Source organism: Sciurus vulgaris (assembly GCF_902686455.1).
Source record: "Sciurus vulgaris genome assembly, chromosome: 6".
Lineage (NCBI taxonomy): Eukaryota > Metazoa > Chordata > Mammalia > Rodentia > Sciuridae > Sciurus > Sciurus vulgaris.
In genome coordinates, this window is record NC_136466.1 from 66,018,882 (window position 1) to 66,042,711 (window position 23,830).

At 43.0% G+C, this 23,830-nt stretch overlaps 1 protein-coding gene across 2 annotated transcripts in view; it reads right to left on the reverse strand.

The window, feature by feature from the left end:
* SH3RF2 (SH3 domain containing ring finger 2) overlaps positions 1 to 21,327 on the reverse strand; it is a 115,146-nt gene extending 93,819 nt beyond the window's left edge. For both annotated transcript variants that reach the window (XM_079145472.1, XM_079145471.1), the window contains exons 1-2: positions 21,179 to 21,327; positions 19,596 to 20,081 (exon numbers count right to left, since the gene is read on the reverse strand). In XM_079145472.1, coding sequence (XP_079001598.1) covers positions 19,596 to 19,973 — 378 coding nt within the window. In that variant the 5' untranslated portion in view covers positions 19,974 to 20,081; positions 21,179 to 21,327. The remainder of the gene's footprint in view (positions 1 to 19,595; positions 20,082 to 21,178) is intronic.
* Between the last annotated feature and the right edge of the window lie 2,503 nt (positions 21,328 to 23,830).

Genomic DNA, 23,830 nt, shown 5'->3' on the forward strand with positions numbered 1-23,830 from the left:
TTCCCCCTGAATGTAATTTGGTTCTTTTCTCTCACAGCCTTTAAAATTCTGTCTTTATTTTGTATGTTAGGTATTTTCATTATAATGTGCCTTGGTGTGGGTCTGTTGTAATTTTGTGTATTTGGAGTCCTGTAAGCCTCTTGAACTTGATTTTCCATTTCATTCTTCAGATTTGGGAAATTTTCTGATATTATTTCATTGAATAGGTTGTTCATTCCTTTGGCTTGTTTCTCTAGGCCTTCCTCAATCCCAATAATTCTTAAATTTGGCCTTTTCATGATATCCCATAGTTCTTGTAGATTCTGTTCATGATTTCTTACCATCTTCTCTGTTTGTTCAGCTTTGTTTTCAAGGTTAAATATTTTGTCTTCAATGTCTGAGGTTCTGTCTTCCAGGTGTTCTATCCTATTGGATATGCTTTCTATAGAGTTCTTAATTTGGTTTATTGTTTCCTTCATGTCAAGGATTTCTGTTTGGTTTTTTTTTCAATATGTCTAACTCTTTATTGAAATGATCTTTTGCTTCCTGTATTTGCTCTTTTAACTGTCGATTGGTGCGATCAATCAATGCTTGCATTTGCTCTTTCATCTCATCATTCAATGCTTGCATTTGCTCTTTCATCTCCTCGTTTGCTTCTCTGATCATTTTAATTATGTACATTCTGAACTCCTTTTCTATCATTTCTTCTGCCATGCTGTCATTGGGTTTTATTGATGTAACATCTAGATTTGTTTGCAGCATTTTCTTTCCTTGTTTTCTCATGTTGTTCAGATATCAGTGGACCGCTGAGATATTGCAGATTTCCTCTGTTGATTTACAATGACCCTGAAGATTTCTATATATATCCCCTCTTAGCCTTCAGTAGGCTGAAGTCTTGGAGGAGGTTGATAATGCGGTGCTCCACAAGGAAGCTGCCTCTCTAGGAGTGGTGGCCTTCAGGTGGGGTATATTCCCTGCTAGTGGGCAGAGGTGCCTCCACTTGTTGACCAATGGTCATCCAAAGGGGACCTAGGCTGTGGGCTGAGGCAAGGCCTGTTTGGGCCTGAGTCTCTGGTTTTACCGTCCTTGTGGGAAACCTCACCCAGCAGGGAAGACTCACCCGGTGGGGAGGTCTCGCTGGTCAGTTTCCTCCTAGAGGTTCCCCTCAATTTACAGCTACTGCCTGGGCTGGGCTGCCTTCCTCTGCAAAGTTTCCAGGGGCCTGGCCCTACCTCCTGGGCCTGGGAGCCTCACCCTTCGCAGATGAATCTCCTTAGGCTGCCCCTCCTCAGAGAATTTGCCCATAGGCCTGGAACCTTCGCTCCGCCCTAAGCCTGTCTCTGTGCGGCTCTTCCACCCAGAAGCCTCCTAGATCCTGGGATCCTGTTCTGCACCTAATCGCCTGGCTGCGTGGCCCCTCCTCTGAGCAGCCACCTGTGGCCCCGAACAATCGCTCTGAGCCCCAGAGACCCGCCACAGGCCTCTTCCTCCAGACAGCCGCCCAGTATGCCGGTGCGGTCACTAGGAGTCCAAGAAACTCACTTCGTGCCTCCTCCTCCCACCAACCACCCGTAGCCCGGGGCAATCAATCACTCCGAGTTGAAGTGACCCTGCCCGTTCCTCCTCCTTCTCCAGATAACCCCCCGGGTGTTCAGGAGCAGTCCCTCTGAGTGGCTCTGAATCCACGTGACCCGCTGCACGGGTCCTCTGGGCAACCGCCCGGAGCTCTGGTGTGGTCCCTCAAGACCAAGCGTCCCACCACGCTTCTCCTCCAGGCAGCCCCCCTGTGTTCAGGAGCTGTCACTTTAAGACCAAACAACTCACCACTCGCCTTCTCCTCTGAGCAGCCGCCTGGAGCGCTAATGCAGTCACTGGAGTCCAAAGGACCCGCCGCGCTCCTTCTCTTCCTTCTCCTACTCCTCCGGGCAGGCCCCGGGGTTCAGAAGTGGTCAGGATCCAAACAGCTCGCCACGCAGCCCCTTCTCTGGCAACCGCCTGTAGTTCCCGTATAGTCACCCGAATCCAAGCGGCTGCTCCTCTTCCTCCTCGTCCTCAGGGCAGGCCCCGGGGTTCAGAAGCGTCGTTCTGATTCCAAACAGCTCGCCGCGCGGCTTCTCCTCTGGCAACCGCCTGCAGCTCTGGTGCAGTCTCTCCGAATCCAAGTGGCCACGCTCCTCTCCTCCTCCTCAGGGCAGGCCTCGGTGTCCTGAGTCCACACAGTTCTCCCCGCCACTCCTCCCCCGGGCAGCCGCCGGAGCCCCAGTGGCTGCTCCGAGTCCCAGCGCTGTGCCGAGCGGCCTCCTCTATGGCGCTCCAGCGGGGGGAGGGGCGTCTCGCCGGCAGTTCTACTTCACAAAGTTTCCTGCGTTCCGGGACCCCCGTCCCATCCGGGATGCCCCCCCAGGGGGTGAGAGTCACCCGGCTACTTTGAGTTGGTCCCAAGCGTCTCAATATCTCCTCTCTTGAATCCTGAGTTCTGGAGCAACACGTAATGCAGCCACCCTCTAGGCCGCCATCTTGAAAACCCACTGTCAGAAATATTTTTTCCCCTTTTTTCCTCTCACAAAAAAGAAATCAGAAATAAAAATTAAGTACAAGTGAAGTAGGTCAGCTTCCTATCTTTAAACAAAAGTTCAGGGAACACATATTTTAGACATAAGGTAACTAGAGGGACATAGGATTTTAATTGCATCTTAGTTTTGTCAGTATCAGACACAAAGGGATGTTAGGACTTAGAATCATGCCTTATTTGTTAAGATTCTGGATCATTCCAGTCCAACAGATATTAACTAATTGCTAGTCTTTGAACTAGATGTCAAAAGAGATTTTCCTTTCTCCTGGAATTATGTACGTCTGAGCTATCTGTTGCCATGTTTCTTGTAGCATCTATTTATGAGTCTGAATGCCCTGCATTGGGACCCCCTTTCTGTTGTGCAAATTCACTCACCTTATGTGTTTTTGTGGGTGGTAGACTCTGCCTCAGGGTTGAAAAGTTGAAAATGCTACCTTAGTCAGCTTTGCTTCAGTTAGGAATCTAGGCTTTGTCCATTTGATGTACCTGCTTGAACTTCAAATTGGGAGTTAGTGACCCACAGAAAGGACTGCTGAAGACTCCTCTGTGTGAAGGATATAGTGGGTTGATTTCCAAATGCAGCAATATATACAGGGAGAGCCAAGGGAGACATTGTGTGCAGTGCCAGCGAGGTTGGATTTGGAAGCTGGTGTTGTGGGGCATTGTTTCTGGTAAGGTGGCCTCTGGTCAGGCTTCCTAGCTTTCCCAGAAGTGCTGTCACTGCCTAATACCCTTTCTGTTAATCATGCCTTTGCTTAAATCCCCTCATTCCCACCATTGGATTTTATTTGCTAAGAACAATTCCCCCCCTGCCCCAGAGGATTCACCTTTTTCAGTCCAGGTCATAGAGAATGCAATTTGCAAATGGAGAGAGTGGGGCCAATATATAAAGAAGAGTCAGGGCAGAAGAGAGCCAGAACTCTCTGAGTCCTCAGAGACCCTGAGACAGGCTTTAAATCTGAACTTTACACTCTATGACTTAACAGATTTCTCACTTTTGTTTGAGCTAGTTTGAGGTGGTTTCTGTCACTTGCAACTACAAGAGTTCTGGCAAACACAAATGAAAGTCCATTAATATTATGTTTCAGGAGCCTCAAAAAAGTTCATCCCCTTTGACCCAGTAATCTTTTTTATATTCTCTGGAACCTATTAAAATGTTAGAAAACAAAACCAGAATAGTTGGTCAAATTAGGCAAATGTTTGCAGAAGGTTTTGAAGATACCAATACCCGGCAAGTATAGAGACTCTTGCTAACAATTCCATACTCATCTTTTTCATACCATTTATGTTACATTTTTAGATATTATCATTCTGCCTTAGTTTTAATCTGCCCCTCTGTATAACCTATCCTTTGTCCTTTTTCTGGAGTCCTGGGAAACTGCCTTTTGAGGCTCAAAATTGGCATAAATTGTAAGATCATGTAAACATTTATTTGCCTTTCAGGCCAAATTGCAGCTGAAGCACCGAGGTCTAAAGAGTCCTGAGCAGGCCCTGTTGCAAAACACCACACATAATCTGGGTATGTTCATGTTCAAATGGGATTCTATAGGCCACAATCTGACCTTGAGTTCTCTGCCTCAAGCCTGGCAAACTAATTACAATGGCCTGGGCAAAAGGCAAGGAAGTTTGGTAAAATACAAAATGCTTGAACTGAGAGTCAGGAAACCTGGAGTTTGGTCCTTGCTTATGTTCATTGGCAACTATATGACCTTGGCAAGTCCATTCTTCTTGTTGAGCCTTATATTCCACATTTGTACAATGAGACATTGGACCAGATTTTTTTTTAATAATGTTTTTCAGTTCTCAGCACCTGTGTTTTATGATTCCTTATCAGGTGGCATTTTCAAAGAAAGTTTGCAATGAGTTTGATTTAGGACTTCCTTTGTTGTAGTACCCAGTCCAGACTCTGCCAAGCCTTAGGCAGTGTCATGGGAAGAATTTGCTTCTCGTTGGAAAGAAATCTGTCCTAGATCTTTGAGTCAAAGCTCCCCTAGGATGTGAGGCCTGATTGCACTTAAATTCTGCTCCCAGCTGGAGGTGGCCAGACAAGTGGGCTGGGTCAACTGGAATATCCTAGTGATTCAGCCTTATAGGGTTTCCACTCCATGGTAAGTAGATGATATGACTTAGTAAGGAGGAAATTGAAGCTCTGGAAGCTCTAGTGGACAGCCAGTAAGCGGAAGCTGGATTCAAACACAGATTTTTGATATTAACGCCTGTGGTTTTCCCTCTGCCTGATGACATTCAATGTATAGAAGAACACCAATGAAGTGAATGGTGAGGGGCACAGAGAAGGAGATGTTAGGTGGATTCCCACCTTGCTAAGTTTTAATACTACAGTATGGTGCCTTTGAACATCAGCTTTGTCCAAATTCAGCTCCTCTTCCTCTCTCTGTGTGACCTAGAGCATGTTGATCTTTCTGAGCCCTGTCTTTTGGAGTACGTGCCTCACAAAAAGGCTTTGAGAGTTAAATGGAACTGCTTAGCATATTGAGTTTTCTGTAAGATCAGTGATATGTAAAGAGTTCAACTTGCAGGGAATCCTGCTGTTTCTATTTCTAAATTTACTGTTAAATCCATCTACTCCTCTTCATCACTGCTACTATCTTAGTCCAGGCCAACCCATCCAGAAGACCAGAATTCATCTTCTACTTCCATTCTTGCTCTCCCCAAATTCATTTTCTACACAGGAGCCAAAAGATATTTTGAACTGAAAATCAAGTGAGGTTATTCCATGCTTTAGTCTTTCTTGTTGCACCTAGAATCTAACTCCATCTTGTTACCATGGATTCTTGGTCCCTCCTCTGCAGCTATTAACTTCACTGCTTATAATCCCTCAGCCATATGGGTCTTCCCCTAGTTTCTGGACTGGAACCCTCTGGAAACCACCCTCAGAAAAGAGGTTCAAGAAGTTTTCACTGGATCTCAATTCTCTGTTCTTCTTCTCAAGGCCAATTCTGCTCATCCTTAGGCATCAGCATAAATGCTTCCCTAAAAGACTTCTTTGACCACCCTGATCAGAGATCTTCCCTTTGCCCTCCATGTCATCCTCTTGTATAGTTTATTCAACAGACAATTAACCTCAGTTCCAGTCCCACTATGGTAGTTGGCTTCATAACACACCTTTACTGAACACCCTTTCTTCCCTATATGTTGTCCCCAATGCCCTGCCAGTGTCCTTACACTTCCCAAATAATCTATGTGTGCTCAATTCTCCTCTCAGAGTCTGCTTCTGGAGGAACTCAACTAAGGCCACGGATGTTTTTGTATTTTTTGTTTATCTCAGTAGAGTTATGTGTCTGCCTTGTTTATGGTTGTATCCTAGTGTCTAGGTTAGTGTCTGGTGCATAGTGAGCACTGAACATAGATTTGTGTAATGAGTGAATGGCAGTGGTTATTAACCTTGAAATGCAGCATTTCTTCCTTTCACTGACTTTCATTTATACTGGTAGCCTGTATGCACAAACAGAATATAAAGTGTACTCTCTAGAACATAAAGAAGAAAAGATATTTTTTCCTATAATGCTTTCAAGAGTAACATTCCTTGTGAGGTGTTGTTTTAGCAAGGTTTCTTATGGCTAGAGGCTCTTTACAGGGAAAGGATCCCAGGAGAGATTTTCTTAGGAGTGTGGCAATTCTTTCTGGGGAGATCTGAAATTCCAGCATGGAGATATTTCAGATGTTTTAGGGGACAGAATTCTATTATGCTTATTTGTGAGTGGTTTTTAAACAGAAAGCAACCTGACCTTGGACTAGGTGCTCTCAATGGAATAAGATGGATACCTATGCAGAGAGTGGTAATAATACTACTAAATAATAACAAAATCATTAACATGTGATAATGCATTTATGGATCAGTCCTGAAGTAGGTCAGTTAATCCTCAGAAACAATGTATGTGGTAGGTTATATGCTATTGAGGCTCAAGGAGATAAACTGATTTACCCAAAGTACATGGTTAACAAGGGGTGGAACTCAGGATCTGAAACCAGCTATTATGACTTTAGGGTACCTGTTTTTAACTATTCCACTGTCTTGCTCCTTGAGTTAAGAATTCTTAAAACTAGCTTATTTAGTGAAGTTAGTGAAATACTTCAGCCTTGAGAAAATAAGATCGAAATTAAGATACTAAAACAAGATGCAACCATCTTGAGTTGCCTTTAAAAAACTATAAATTCCCATCAAAGACAGGGTAGATGTGTTTTACGTGGCTCTGTTTCAGGAAGAGTTTTCTAATATTGCTATTCAGAGGTAGAGGGAACAGAGTGTATCCAGATCCTGGAGATATAAATGCACCATTGTATGGGTCTCTGGGAAGTTAAATTCAGGCATGGGACAGGTGATTGGCTGACTTCAAGGACATTCAAAATCTTTCAGACATGAGATGCTAGAATACAAAGGAATTGGAAGACTTGCATGTGTGGTTGGTTCCATGAAGTTTTGGAGTGCCGATATTTAAACTATTTACATAACTTGAGAAAAAATTCACTAGTAAAAAAGATCTGTACTATGCATATTTTTTGCATAAGTGAGGCAGAGAGACTGTGCTGCAGGATGAACCTACATAATGTGGTGGTCAAGAACATGGGCTTGGTGCCAGCCCACGTGGGTAGCTTTGGGCAAGCTACCCACTTCTCCTGAACCTCAGGTTTCTTATCTCTAAGAAGGTATTCCTCTGTGGATTAAAGAAGTTTTTGCAGCCCTTGAAAACTGTAACGGCTCAAAAGTAGGAATAATTTGTTCTGATAACCTTTAATTTACATTTTTTCTTAAAAACAATGCAAATATTTATGTATCCTTTGCATATTCTATAAAATACGAAGAGGGCAAATTTTACATTTGGAATGGTGGAATCTTGAGACTCAGAGAATATGACTTTCCTGTAACTGTAGTAATTGCTAAGATTTATTAAGCACTAAGATACACTTCATGTCACAATGTTAGTTTTTAGTTAGACAGGATTTCAGACTCTTCCACACCTAAAAAGAACCATTTTGCCTATCCAGATGACAGGTTTCCGTAGAAATGGAACATAAATATTTTGTTCTGTTTATATCTCAGGAAAAGCAGATCATTTCTGGACCAGAGCTTGTCATAGCTCCTAATAAAATATCTCCCCCAAATATTCCTCCCTTGCACATTTGATTTCTGATTGACTTCTTTTCCTGTTCTCCTTCCACCCTGGTTTTTGTTCCCAAATCTAGATCTCTCCTGCATCTTTTCTGCCTTCCCCCTTTGTGACCCTCTTTCTCTTTCTCAGTTTCCCTCCTTTCTTTTCTCCCTCTCTATTCATTTTTACATCTTAAATACTTGACTTTCTGACCGAGCTGTACCTAATGAAGACATAGGTATCATTAACACAGGACTGGGTTTGCGGAGATGAAATCATGCTCTGAAGCTTATCAACAACTTCAGAATGGTGACGTGGGTGCCAACAGGAACCAGCCAGCAATGGCCGACAGGGCAGGGCTCCACAGGTTTCCGAGAAAACACCATACTGCTCATGATCAACCTGGACCGGTCTGATCAGAGCCTAGTCCTTGGATTCAGGCAGATCTGGTCCAGGTCCTGGCTCTGCCTCTTCTGAGCAGTTTTCTCATCTGCAAAATGGGAAAATACCACAGACCTCCAAGGATTGTTGGGAGGATTAAAAGAAAACGTGTTTATTTTTCACAGTGCCTGACACAGGGTATGTGCTATGTGATAGCAGTCGTTATTCGGGTGATGCTTAACGACTGCACCCACCTCCTTTCTGGCTTCCTTCTTTTCCTGGTTCTTCCCTTCTCACCCAAGTAATCAGAACAGGCACTACACCAGACTAGGTCTGCTCGATTCTTCAGGACCGTAGGGAAGCCAGGACATGTCTCAACCACAAAGTTTAACGGTTGTGAAAAAATACTCATCTTTCAAAGACTCCAGAAAACAAAAACAAGGCAATAAAAAGAAATGTGTTAGTTGTCAATTTCTTCCTTCCTAATGCAAAGGGAAATAAAAGGAAGAGATGAGAAAAGCAGACTTCTTTTTTCCTGTTAAAAGAGAGTTTCCTTTTTATAATCTCTCAAGTGGAAGAGAAGACTGCTGTCCCTTTCCGTTCTTCTCTCACCCTATCCCTCCTTCCTTTAAGAATGTAGCCAATCCACTCGGGTTTCTTTCATTCATGGGAATTTTCAACTCCACAGAGATATGTGGAGTCTGGGTTTACCTCTCTTGCTTCTCCAAAGTGGGGAAGGAAATTTTTCTCTTAAGCCTCTCCATTTCTCTGTCATTCCTGTTTATTAAGCAAAAGTTCCAAATAAGATTTATTGTCACCTTGCCTTTCTCATACACAGGCAGCAGTTAGATAAACACTCTTCCTGAACATAGCCCTGCAGAGTTCTATTCCTGCTCTGTGCCCGGTGATTCTTTCACATTGCCTTGGCAACCAATTAAAATACATTTATGTGTTCGGCAATATCATTCTTAATTCTGCAAAACCCAGGGCGGCCTGCTCGCCGAAGCCTTGGACCTGCCAGCCAGTCGGTGCTGACTCCATTCTGGTTTGACTTCTTTTTCACCTCCCAATTACTTCTGAATCCCCTGCAAGCACCAGCGTGCCATTCCTAACACACCTGGCCCTAAGTCAAAAACAACCTTGTCAGCAAGACAGAGGCTGGTAATGATCCTGGGGACAAAATGGATGGCATATCTCTTTTCTTCTAGCCTCAGGGGAAGACATGAGGAGCTCTTCAGCCTCAAGGTTGGTGAATTGGTTGCAGTTTCTTGCAATATAGTAAACATTAGACACTCAATAATTAATTACTCGGTGCTGGTTGCATTTCAGGCATTGTGCTAGGTAGAGAGGACTCCTCCTTATTCATGGAGCATAGAGTCCAGGAGGAAGAGATGTGAACAGACAGTACTGTGCATCCTGATGTGTGCTGCAGAGACTGGAGGGTAACACCAGGCACCCGGGAACCTGGGGAGGAACGTAAGGCTGACCTGAGACAGACAATGATATCTGACTTCCACAGGAATGGAGGCCACCCCAAGACCTGGAAATGGGTTGAAGTTAGCTACATGGAGCAGTTTCCTGATCAGGGAGACCACCTATTTTTGCCTTCTCTAACACTGGCAGTTTAGCTAATGCCCTCATCTCGGGTGGCCTGTTTTAAGTACCCTAGGATTATTTGCTTTATTTCCCCTGTCTCCAGACTGAAGTTTTCCTATTAGCCTTTCAGGTAAAGGTATCAACAAATGATCCAAGTTCTCCTGCCTCTTTCTTTTGACCCTGTATGCTGTGCATATGAATGGCACCCCAAAGGCACATTTTCCAAAGTCAGTAGCATGGAGACCATGAATTCTGTCTCACCACTCAATGTACATGTCTCTCAGTGTATTTTTAGGTTTGCAGTCCTCAGCATCAGGAGTTTCAATTAATGCCTGAATGATTAGGAATCAGATCATGTACATTTAAAACAAATGCAAACTTAATAACCTCAGTGAATGCTCCCACAAATACAGGGCTACTAAAATTTGATCTGGGATCATATTCTCCTATTTTATCAATATCGACACTGATTGAGCACAGCCCTCTGACCTGCAGAGATACCAGTGGCACCCCTCAAGATATGCACTTAGAGTTAAATGGGAGTCCAGAGAGTGACACATAGTAAGTCCTTCTGTACATCTGCTCTATTGGTGGAGTGGACCAGTCCTTCTCCTGTGCTGTCTTAACACACTGTGAACACCTTTAAAATTTATTAACTGCATCACAATGATTAGTTTATATGGTCATCTTTCCCAAAAAGCAATGAGCTCTTTAAGAACAGGATCATGTTTCACTTACTTTTATTTTCTACTGGAGCCTGAGCAAAAAGTTTTATTCACCAAAGGCATCCTGTACATATCTTGTGAATGAATGAGACCTGGAAAATACTAATAATCATGCCTACATTTATCATCACTGAGTTTATGCGGCAGGCCTTGTGCAAGATAATTCCTTTAAGAATTAATTTATGCTTCAAATAATGCTGTGATTATCATTATTCCCCTGCCTAGAGCACAGGGACATAGTAGTCACATGTGGTAAATGTGATAGCACTTTAAAAGACACACCTACCTGGATGAGTATAAGCCCATAGTTAACCTTACTAGGAGCTTGCTTGGTGCCAGGTCTTGTGCTGAGCACTTTATAGATATCATCTTATTAAATCCTCCCAATAACCCTGTGTGAGCTGGTGTGTGTGTGTGTGTGTATGTGTGTGTGTGTGTGTGTGTGTGTGTGTGTGTGTGTGTATGAGAGAGAGAGATAGATTGACTAAGGATTGAAGCCAGGGCCTGGCAAATGCTAGGCAAACACCCCTACTGAGTTACATCCCCAGCGCTTTATTTTAATTTATTTTGAGACATTCTTGCTAATTTGCCCAGACCGACCTTGAACTTGCAATCCTTTTGCCTCCGACTCTCAGATAGCTGGGATTATGGTATATGCCACCATATTTGACACAGTTTCCATTTTATAGCAATGACAGCATCACTAAGTAAGTTACCTGGCAACACACAGTCAATGCACACACATACTGAGCCTTTCTTGCTTACTGATTTCTTTGGAAGTCTAATCAGAAGCAGCAGAAAAGTGGAATACATATTTTAAAATGACACTAAGACACCTATTCACCTTATTCAGAAACAACATATATACCAGATGCTGGAAGAAGAGAATGGAGAGTTACTGGTTAATGGGTACAGAATTTCAATTTGGAAGGATGAAAAAGTTCTGCAGGTGGATAGGGTGATGGTTGCACAACCAATGAATGTATTTCAGGCCACTGAACTGTAACTTAGAAAAGGCTAAAATGGTAGATTTTATGTTATGTATATTTTACCACAATAAAAATTTAATTGCCGAAAAAATAATAAAGTCTTGGCAGCATGAGAAGAACAGATCTCGTGTTCCTACCTAAAATGCTGCCTTCCCCTCACAGGGGGACCCGGTCAGTTCAGCTCATAACTCAGTGGCAAAATCTTGTAAATCCTCTTTGTTTCTTTCATTGATTTTCCTGTTACTAGGTGTCAGTTATCTCATGACGAAGTGTTCCAAGATCAAGGTAGCACATGGAATTTGTGGTGTATAGTGCAGGAGTTCAGCCATATACAGAGTGGTATTTCTTATCTTCGTCCAGTTAGCAATTCATGAGCTAAGTGATTTTTGAATCTGACCCACTGTGTTTTCCAGAGAGTGATGTTTGTCACCCCAAAAGGCAGTAATGAGGTGATTCACATCAAGAGTATTTCAGTTCCCACACACTTTATGCCTAACATAGGGTGTTGCTCATTCCCCAAGTAGCTCTGTAATGGCTTGATTCATGAAGGACTCATTTCTGCACCACAAGAAGCTATTCCATGATTCCATAAAGTCTACCACAGACACGGGTGTGTTTATTTATTTACTCCTCCATTTGGGAACTATTTTGGGGTTCCTAATATGTGCTAGGTGCACCGAGCATAGTATTGAAAGATAAGACAAGTTGTCCGTTCTCTTGGTGCCTGGAAAAAGATTGAAGATATGACGGAGATCTAAAATAAACTCAGCTACTATTTGAGTTCTGGAGTCTGAGCCCAGGAGCATCCCTGATGTGAGCTTTCTAGACAGCACCTGGCACATAGCAAGCACTGAGGAACAAATTTGTTGAGCAGGGTTTTGGAGCAGTATGACACTGGGGATTGACACAGACCCCAACTGCAGAAAGCTGCTGGTGGTGAAGGGCCCGCCTTGACCTTCATTGCTTGTGTCTGTCTCTTGCTTTAGATTCTCCGGCGAATGCCTTGGGTTTTCGGGTGACCTGATCACTTCAACAAAAGAGAATGGCTCTGTCTGCTAGTGACATGGAGGTGTCGCCTCTGTTACCTGGGAAGCTCAGCCACACACTTGGAGCAGAGATATCTCATTTGGCTGCATTTAATCCACCAAGTTGCTGTAGATATAGCTGATAGGCTACAAGATGGCATGTAACTAGTTTGGCCCGACAACTGTTGGAGAAACTTTGTTACAGAGAGCGACTGACATGTATCTTCCTCATGTTATCTCCTCACCCTGATAAGCAGGCAGATATCTAGTCACCCTGTCTTCTCTCCATCTGTTTCTTTCTCAATCGTCTCTAACTTTCATTCTAATTCAGCATACCCTGCTCTGCCCTGTCTCGCCTGGCACCCACACGTCCAGAATAGACCCTGCCCTTCTGTCCCTTCACCACACCCTTCCCAACACTTACGATGTGTATTTTTTAGGAAGGTCTTTTTTAAAATTTTTTTTTAACTGACTAAGCTTCATTTCCCTCAAACTGAGCCACCTCACCACCTAACATTCTCACATACCATAATTTCTAGAATCTAAGACTTCTTTGTTTTAATTGAATTTATTGGGTTATCATTATATATACAAAAATACACCCATTTTAAGTGTACAGTTTGATGAATTTATGGCAAACCTACTTGATAGCACATAACACATGTCCGTTATACCCCCATCACTATAGTTGATAGTTTTGTCTCTTCTAGAATTTTATATGCATGAAATGAGGAGTATGTTCACTCTTCAGTAAGTAAGACATATTTGTTTTTTCATGTCTCAACACTTCTAAAAGTGGATGTATCTTAGAGTGGGTATCTAGCATGGTAGTGTTTCCTTTTCCCTTAAGAACCATTCCAAACAGATGATGCAACTCATAATAGATAATATCTTACAATCAATATCAATACTTCTGGTGCTGACTAGCTGGTTTATCAACTAGTCTGGGTTGGATAGTCAGCGCTGGGAAGGTGCTATCTTTCCTTTGCTGTGTAGTTTGTTGTTGTATCTGTAGCTAGAAACTAGTAGGAATTAAATAAACACAGCAGAATATGGTGATAGTGAGTTTAAGAGTTGTCTAAAAATATCTTCTGCATTATCACTGAGCATATTAAGTCTGAGACAGCATTTCCCAAATTTTATTCCATGGACAATTACTATTACTAAAGTACCAACAAAAATGAGGCGAGAGGGGTGCCAAACTCATTGAAGTATATTTCTTTCTTATAATCTCTTGCTTAGAGACTTCCAACTCATTGGAAAAATCATGCTAAAAGTTAAAAAAAAAAAAAAGTCCTGCAACAATAGTCTTGTAGTCTTGCAACATTTTGAAAAAACAAATGTTTAGTGTTGCTTTAATTTCTGATTTATTTGACCATGGAACTTTGTGAAACACCCACTAAGGATTTACAGAATGCACGCTATGAACAGCTGGTGTGAGGTATAAGCATAAATATAAAGAATGGGAGGGCGGGGGTTGTGGCTCAGTGGTAGAGCGCATGCCTAGCATGTGTGAAGCACTGGGTTTGATTCTTAGCACCACCTATAAGTAAAAGAATAAAATAACGGTCTAGCAACATCTAAAAATATTTTAATAAAAAAAAAAAAAAGAATGGGAAAGAAAGAGATAAGAAATGGAATAGAGTTGTACTTGAGCTGTGTAACCAAAGCCAAGGTGAGGGCGCCTCGAATGGGGTCGTCGACAGTGCTCGTCACCAGTCATGGGCTGAACCGCACTTTCCCTCTCTCCAAAATCTCTTTATGTGGGCAGGCAACCTTTCCTAAGAGGAAAGGAAAACAACACAGAGCCATGCACTGGCTAATCTCCCAGGTGACATGCCCCCAGTGCACATGGTGGATAATTGAGGTTGAGTAAGGAAAACCTCGTGCCCCACCCACCTCCCTCGGTGCTTAGGCTGTTCCATGGGGAGTGAGCTGTTGTGTTTGGCCAGACACCTTTAACCAACGAAAACCTAAGTAGGCAATAGAATATTCGGCTTACTAAAACAGGGAGGAGCCCACCTGCAAAAATTACCCTGATCATCTAAATGGTGGCAACTTCCTTCCCAGAAACTGCACTGGCTCAATGCACATGGAGGTGAAAGGAAATGAGGGCAGGCAAGGAGAAAATCAGGCAGGGACTAGAAGAAACGCACAAGAGTTTTTTCCTTTTCCCAATATTATTTTTCAAATTGTCATAGAAAAATTGACTTTTTTCCTCTTGATGTCTATTACTATGACTCTTAATGCACATACAGATTCATTTACCTAGACCATAGTTGGGATGCAGCACAGTTTCATCACCCATAAAACTCCTTCATGCTGCTGCTGTGAACAGATCCTTCCCCAACACATAACCCTAGGCAACTGCTGATGTATTTGTTTTTAATGGGGATCCCTGAATTTGTGAGTGTGTGTGTATGTGTATGCATGTGTGTGTGTGTGTGTGTGAGTTTGTGTGCAAAAAACGCCAATGGCAGCAGACTCCTCTCATTATTATTTTACTTACTGTTGATAACATTTTTTAGCCTCTGTTATGTACCAGGCACTTACACTAAGTTTTTTATATGCATTATCTCATTTTAACTTCATAATTGACTTAATAAACACACACACACATGTATATATATGTATGATTATTATCTTCATTTTACAAATATGGAAACTGAGGATCAGAGAAGTTAAGTGGCTTGCTTAAGGCCTCACAGCTAACAAATGGTTGAATCCCATTACAAACTCATCTCCATTTGACCATAAATTCTCACTTAACATTTACGCTTAACAATAAAAGGGAGGGAATAGTAGTAGGAAGGTGGTGCACTGAGAGAGGTTGGCAGTAATGCCAACTGTGGCCATATGGTTTTTAAAAATGTTTGCAGGTGTGTGTGAAGCTGGAGAGTCATCTGGGTCTTCTGACTTTTTACCTCAGCTTCTATCTATCTGTCTTCTTCCACCTGTCACTTCTGATCCTTGCTATCCTAGGTGGTACCTGCCTGCTGTTTTCAGAGGCATGGGATGATTTTAATCCTCTTGCAAATTTAGCAAAAAACTACTCTCTGTATTACAGCTTTATCTCAGAACTCATTTATGACCCAGAAAAGGGGTTGGACCACCTTCTGGTTTCTACCCAGACTCAATTTGCTAAAGAGCTTTCTGACCTCATTTTCTCTCCCCAGTTGCTTGCAACACCAGCTGAAAGAGTTTCTAGGACAAATCCACCTGGTCTGTGTGCTGGTGGCAGCAGGTATGTTCTCGCTGATATGGGGTGAGTAAGACAGGAATGTGTGTAATTGGCACGATTCTTAACAATGTAGGGAGAATGTCCAGCCCTGCAAAGCCCAGGGTGGCAACATTTGTGTTGGGAAATAAAGTGAGAGGCAGAGGAAGATAAAAGAAAGTTAATGAAGAATCGGTGATACTAAGGAAATGCACTAGTCTGTATGGTTTTCCTCTGAACTGGTTATTTGAGGAAGTAAGTGAGTTAGAGAGTTGTCTCCTAGAATCCACTCAGCTCCGGAAGGGTTCTGGAAGTAAGCTGCAAAGCCAGGGAATTCTGGGAAGAATCTCATATCTGAATTATGGCCATAAATCATGTGGGGGCAAACGAAACAAACCAGAAATCAGAGTGCCAAGGATCATCTTGGGTGGCACTTGATTAATAAAGGGTGAAAGAAGGACTATAATGTAGAGTAGAAAGTGTTGAGTAACTCCCATCTCAATCACAGCTAACATTTATTGAGTACTTAATATGAGCAAATCGATGCACTAAGAGCTAATGGACATGAATCATCTCATTTCTTCTTCAAACAACCCTCTGAGGTAGGTACTACTATTATCTTCAATTTACAGATGGAGAATTGGAGGCCCTGAAGTTTAAGTGACACACCCAAAGCACACAACTATTGAGGGGAAGAATCAGGATTTGAATTTTGACATTTCTCAAACTTAAGCCTATAAATTCTTAACTTCTCTGCTTTACTGCCTGTCCCAATTCAAGTGTAACAGCGTGAAGAGGAAAAGCGATCAGCTATTCAGGAACTCATAATCCTTTCGAAGGCTTGCAAAGTTCTTCTGGCTTGACTGTGTTATGGGGAGGAATAAGAACTGGTGGGATTAGCAGCACGAGGGTCCTCTACTGCCTGTTGATCTGTTGGTTTGAAATAATTGCATGCTGTAAAAACCTGCAGCCATTTCTCAAGTTTTCTTTTTACACAATCAGCTTGGGAGGGATTTAGTCCTGTAGGCACAATGGGCTAATTTTTTCTCTCTCTTGGGCTGGCACCATGAGGTGTGACTATTGGTTCCACCCTAGTATTCTGGCTGGCACAGGGTGCATCAGGACTCTTGAGCCAAGAAAAAGATCTTGATGAGCTTGTTTTTAGATGAGCCTAGGTGAGCAGAACAGACTTTGGGTTTAAAAAGCTCATGGACAGGAAGTTAAATGAACTTTTTCAGAGTGCCAGTTCATCAGTGAATCTTCTGAAAGAGGTATTTTACCAAATGGTACCCTGTGACAACAGGTTATTTATGCCCTCTTTGGGGAGAACTTTATACTTAGTATTATCCTGGCCTGTACTCATCATGGACTCAAGTTGAATAATAATACCTGTTACACTCTCCTGCAAGGGCTATAGCTCCTTCTGTGTGTTGTAGAATGTTGCATGCACGGCAGGGCACAATAAACAGTCAATAATAATGTTTACTATGATAATGATCATCCAAATGCCTTTCATCTAAGGCTCTCAAAGTGCTTTGCAAACACTAATTAGTTAAGCTTCACAGTGGCTCTCTGTTTTTATAATACATTTTCCCATTTTACAGAATTTTAAATTGAGACCCAGTAACTTAAATGGCTTGCCCAAAGTCATACAGCAAGTTTAAATTAATGTTAATGATGATGCTTTGCATCTACCTAGCAGATGTTTTCTAAGGTGATACAGTATGTTGCAAAGATAATTTCTGCACTATCCTGGAGGAAGGTGGGAAGCAAGTGTTGCTAGCTGTTGGCTAGGTTGGGTAAACTGAGGCAGAGAGGGTGAATAACTCAGCAGAATTTGACTAGGGTTGTAAGTCCACTCTGTGACTTGAACCAGAGGGTGGCATCCAGGAAATTTTCAGTTCTCTTAACTGAGGGATACATGGTTGCTTTCACACCTACAGGAAAGATAGTTATGTTTCTGTGAGTAGAGATAGGTTTCAGAATGCCACTGTGTTTACATTCAGGAATGGGTTTGTTCATGTTCTTTCTGAGAGAGGTGAAAGGGGTAAGATGGGCAGTTTAAGAAAGGGCAGCTCAGAGAATGAAGGAAACCAGGGTGGGGGGAGCTGCCAGCTCTGCCCCTTCACAGAGCATCTTCCCTAACCAGGTCCTACCGGCAAGCGGGAGCCCTCAAGGCTTGGTTCTGTGTTTAAGCCTCACGACAGGCCTTGGTCCAGAGCAGCTTGGAGGACACTGGCACCTCAGTCTGAGGTTACAAGTCTCTGCAGAAGAGTGCCAAGGACGTCTCGTATCCTAATGACTTTCTCTTATGTATGATCAGCTCTTCTCTTAATCCCCCGTGCCAGAAGGGTCCTGTGAATCCTGAGAGCCGTGCATCTACTCATTGCTAACATTTCTGAGCAACACAGTCATACGGAAAAAGATGAAAACCTGAATAAAAGTATGTGAAGCTGATAAGGGACTTACTTGATTCCTCCCAGTCTGGCAACTTGTCCTTAGTGAGTAAGGACACTCCCAAAAGGCAAGTCAGAAGTTTGCAGGAAGGGGGAGGGGCAGGTTGCTGGGCTTTTGGAATTCAAGGGGGGATTTGCAGACCTAGAGATAGAGCCCTTTTCTCTATAAACAAGGCATGTTTGAGAAAAGTTTGCTCCCCTCCCCCACTCTGCTTTTGCAGGCCTCTGAATTCTGATTGATGACTAGACCAGGGCTAATGAAGACTTAAAAAGGAGTGCCAAGCCCTTTCCTGGAATGTGTTCACACACACACACACACACACACACACACACACACACACACACAGCAATAAAGTCTGCAGTGAAGAAATCACACCAAAATCCAGTTTCTCCCCGTTCTCATTTTTGAATGTTCTCATACTCCCCTACCACAAGGGTGGTTTAAAGGTACAGTGAACTCAAGAAGGGCTTAGCTCTTGGAGGGAAAATTTCAGAAATGCATAAGCTCTTCTTCTGTGTGAGGAAGTCCTGTGCAAAACCCTCCCACACACTGCTACTCTTCAGAGTAGTCTTGGGACCCTGCTGCCAGTATTAAAGCTTGTTGTAGGCAAGACATCAAGGAATGCAGCTTTGATTTTCTAAGCATGCCAACAATTTAAGCCACAACCTTCTGTGTCCACTTTGGCACAATGACTCCAGGGGTGACAGTGCAAATATCCTGCTGGACTCAAAAGAACCATGTCCTTCTCTTAAGAGCCCTTACATAGCATCGCACAATAAGGCTCACCACCAGGTCAGATAAAGTCCTCAGGATGTGTTTGCAAGGCTGGGCAAAGGAATTTGCATTATCTAGACACAAAAAAACTTTATCCTGTGTGGTTTCACCAGGTCAGTTGTTTTTCTCTTGCAGCCCCTGATGTGCAGTTTTTGCGTGTTTTATTCATTTTGTAAAGTGAGACACATCTGCAGGACTTCTACACACATCTGTTGAATTCCACAGCCCAATCTTTGAGTCCACCCACATAGACACTTCCCTCTCAAATGATCTTGGGTGTCAAGTATCTTGAAGCTTCGAACAGATTATGAATGAGCATTGTCATAATAGAGCTTTATGACTAGGAATGAGAAGACAGATTGGGGTAAAATTCAGACAATATCTGACATTTGGAAACTTCTCAGAGCTCTCAAAAACCAACAGTTGGGTTTGTTTTCTTTTTCTCACCCTCTGGGCATTTCTCATACACAGGTTTGGCCTCAGAGCAGCAGAAATGAAAGGCCAAAAATATAATCTAAAAGGGTTTCCTTGTCTTAATATCGCTAAACAAGCAAGGAGAATGTAGGAAACTTTTTAAGGAATTCTCAGATGGACTAGGTAGGCTCAGGATTTTACCATGTCTCAGCAACATGATAATTGTTCACGGAAATTTATCTCTAGGGAATCATTGGTAGCACTCTAAATGTAACTAAAAGAACACTATCCCTAGCTCCCGAATACACACACACAACCTCCAAGAGGACATGATATTTACAAGTAAGATCTTTCTTACCCCATCCATGTGTATTCTGATATTAGGCACAGGCCGGAAAGGACTGGCCTGCAGACTTCTGGGGCTGGTCCTGCTTTTTCTGCCGTCCTGTGAGGTTAGTACGCCCAGCCTGCGGAAGGAGCCCCCTCTCCCGGAGCTCTGTCCTGAGCGCACGCCATCCAGAAGACGCACCAGCAGCAGGTTGGCCGGCAGCGCCTCGATGCTGCAAAACACCAGGGTCCTGCATTCTGGACACCTCAGCTCCTTGTGGGCCTTGAAAATCCTCTGTAGACATGGTTTGCAGAAGGTGTGCTGACAAGGAAGGACTTTGGCTGTGACGTCGAGCTTTTCAAAACACACAGGGCACTCCAGAAGATCAAGTAACGTCAAATCATCCATTTTATTTTAAAACTCCAGCCCCGACCTGGAGGAGCAGGGTCCACATCGCAGGGGCAGCTGAACCAAGCCGGCAGAGCAGGGTCTCTTGGAGAGCGTCAGAATTCCTGCCTGTTTAAAAAGGAAGGGAGGAAAAAAAATGTGACTGCTCCGAGAGGTATATCCCACCTACATCGAGGCAGTGTCTCATAAGGCACTTTGCAAGTACTCTGTTCCGGAACCCAAGTTTCATATGAGTCATTCTGATTCAGTGCTAGCAGGTATAAAACTCCGCTGGTGCCTGCTGCAAGAATCATCAGCACAGAAACTGACTGCTCGCTGCCTCTGTGTGCACAGGATTGCACAGAGAAAACTGAGTTGCCCAAGGGTCTACCCATGCGTCTCCACCAGCCAGGGCTGGAAGGGTCCTTTACCCCTGCCTGGTGAAAGCTCTGGGACAGTCAAGTCTTAATTCTCAAATCAAAGCCCCCTCAGAATGTAATTTCTGTGGCACCATCTATCCACTCCTCCTTCTTTCCCTAAATTTAAGTTTGTGTGCTATCTGCATCACATGCATATAGGTTTAAGTAGGTAACTTTATATGAAACCCATGCATGGTGAATTACTTTCTTCACGATATGTTTTCCTCCACTCTTTTGTTCCGGCAATATACAAGACAAACTCCTACTACAAACTCATGTGCAAAAATTGTTTTGCCTTAAGTACAGGCTAGGTAGGGTACTTGAAAGCGCTCTCTCTCTCTCTCCCTCTCTCCCAGAGACAGATTGTCTTAGCCTCAGAGACAATCTTCCTCCCACAAGGTAAAGTCGTGCAGCCTGTTTAGTTACTTCGACCATTGTTCTCAGTTTCAACGGAAGTACATAGGAATTCTGGATTGTGGTCACAACCTGTAAAAACCAAGACGAAGCAGCATGTACAGGTAGGGTGTGTGTGTGGTCTGAAAACAATCCTTGTTTCAGAAACAGTTCCCTTTTGGATATCTGAAACCAAGTCTCCAGTTTAGAAAAGTCTCCTGGGACGAAGACAGCTGTCCCTCAGCGAGCCAAGGCTTGGGCGAACGCCGCAGCCCGGAGGCTTGGCAAGAGAGCGGCCCCGCGTAAGCAGGGCTGACCGACGGGCGAGGATGGGAGATGGCGCCTCGCCTTCCTAGGACTCCTCTCCAAAGATGTCAGCGCACGGCGGGCGGGGAGTCGCGCGGGGCCACTAACCTTGTGCCTCTAACCTCCGCGGAGTTCAGCTCAGCTCAGCCTGTCCTCCGCTCGGCTGCGCGCGCTGCAGCTGGCTTCCCTTCCCCAAGTGCGCGGCTGCCACCGCTTTGAAAACTTTAACAACTCAGAGTCCTACTCACTTCAAGGGATCGCCTTACCCGGCCCTGTTAACGCTTTCGCCGCCGGGCTGCTGCCTACCAGCGACACTCAGCTGCTTATCTTTCTTTTATGTCTCTGAGTCAATTTCTGGGGAAAGATTATCAGAGGCAAAATAGAAGCCATCCCCGAAAGCCAACTATTTACAAAGTTTGTATTACCATTTTCCCTATTTTCTGGAGAGAAAGTCCAAGAAGTCGAAACTTACTCAATTATAAACATGCCAAGGTGATCGTGTTTATATAAACCTTTAGAAGGATTTCCTGAGAAGTTCAAACATTAATGGCAGCTATGATAACAAGGATAAGCCAGCCATCTAGAAAAGACTATTCCTTAAAAACCATGTTCAGTCCCTGAAGTTAGAGAGGGACTTCAGTAACCTTTGACTCAATCTCTTTAAAAAAAAAAAAAAAAAAAAAAAAAAAAAAAGTATGTGTACAATACACATACTTGAAAAAATCAAAGTACAGAAGAATTTTTTTTTAAACCAAGGAAAAGCAATTGTCCCAGTTCTTCTGCCTTCTGTAGTTTTTTCATAACCCTTCATAAAGTCTTATACTTCCATTTTTTGCTTTGTCAATAGTCCATCTCATGCAAAGTTACAAAGGCATCCAATTGAGTAAGTAAATAATAATAATGTTACCTAACACAGGGATAGACTTATTTGTGTCAAGCACTGTTCTAAATACCTTACTTGTATTCACCTGCTTAACCCTCTTAACAACCCAACACTGAAATCTTTACCTTCACTGTTCAGATGAGGAAACCAAGGCACAGAGGGATAACTCATCCCCAGAGTCACAGCTTGCAGAAGTAGGTGGTCTGTGTTCTTAACTGCTGTGATAGAAAGATATAACTTTAAGAGTAGAAGAGATGGTTCAAGGGAGCTCAGTGTCATCTAGGATGGCAACAAGTCCAAATATAATAACCAAAATTGACCAATCGACTCTTACAGATGAGGCATCTGTGCCCAGAGAGATTAAGAGATTCTTTGAACTTGTCTGGTGAGTTAGGGACAAAACTAGGACTAGAAACTGATTGTCTTTTTAAAAATTCATTTTCTGTTTCAAAATAAGTTCATAATTCTTTATTATTTGGAAAACACATAGAGAGGCATGAGAAAAATCTTAAGAGGGGACCAAGAGGCCTGAAAACACTATTGTGGGTTACATGTCTTTCAAAGTTCTTCTGTGTCATTTCTGAAAAATCAAACATACACAAAGCTCAAAACAAGGGGGATCTTTGGGAAGGTATAAATGAAATTATCTGTCTTCTGAGCATTGAGTCCTAATTTTAATGTCAATTTCAGACATAATTTTTAACTCATTTTTAAACTCCCTTTTGAGTTTTGAAAACATCCCATTCTGCCGAGTGTGGTGGTGCACACCTGTAATCCCAGCAGTTGAAGCAGGAGGATTGCAAGTTTGAGGCAACTTAGTGAGACCCTGTCTTAAAAAAACAAAAAACAAAACCACGACTGGGGATATAGCTTAGTTATAAAGCACCTCTGGGTTCAATCCCCAGTACCCCGCCCCCCCAAAAAAAATCCATCCCATTCTGCTTTCCTGTATCCTTCAATTAATTTCCACTCTTGATTCTATGCCTATAAGGACATCTCTTATTGTTTGAGGTCCTATTTTCTCCTTACTGTTTCTCACTTAGTAAATCTGGGTCTCTCCTCTGTGAGCTTTCCTGCAGTGCCCGCACACCCAGAAAGGGTCACTCAGTGCTAGAACTTCTGCTGCAGTGGTTGGAACATCCTCCCTCCTTCCTTCTCTTGTTCTTAAACATACTCTATCTCCCTGACATTCCATATCTGCACTTACATGCACACGCATGCTTCCATAGCAATGCACACACACATAATCTTAATAACAGTAACATATATCAAATACCAGCTGCATGGCCTGACTGCTAAGACTTTAAACAGATCATCTCATTGAATCCTCCCAAGTATCCCATAACTTTCCTGGGGTTTCAAATCTTGTGATCTGAACCCAGGTTGGTCTAATTCCAGGACCTGTGTTCTTTACTCTGATTGTGTCTCATATTTTAAAGTCATATATATGCCATCCATATAGTTTTACTGTATAAATCCATATGCTTTCATACATAAATCTGCCCCATACATACCATCTGATCCCAGAGTCAACCCAAAATAAGACGATAAAGTCAATAAAGGAGACTGGACTCTTCTGACCTGTCCATCCATAGTCTATTCAGTCTCATGGACCTTTCAAGCCCCTACATGATCAAAAAACTTCAAACTACTATCTCAGAGAGTTCAATCAAACTAGCTCAGTCCCAGGAAAGCAGGATATATCCAGTGAGTTTCTCTTTGCTAGCACACTTGGCAATTGGAAAATCAGACCAATAAAATTGTGATGATAGAATTTTAGACATTAGTGAAGGACAGAAAAATTACACTGAAAGGGAGCAGGGTTCTGTTAGTGCCTCTCAAATCACATCTGTAGGTGGTCCCCAGCACAACCCATA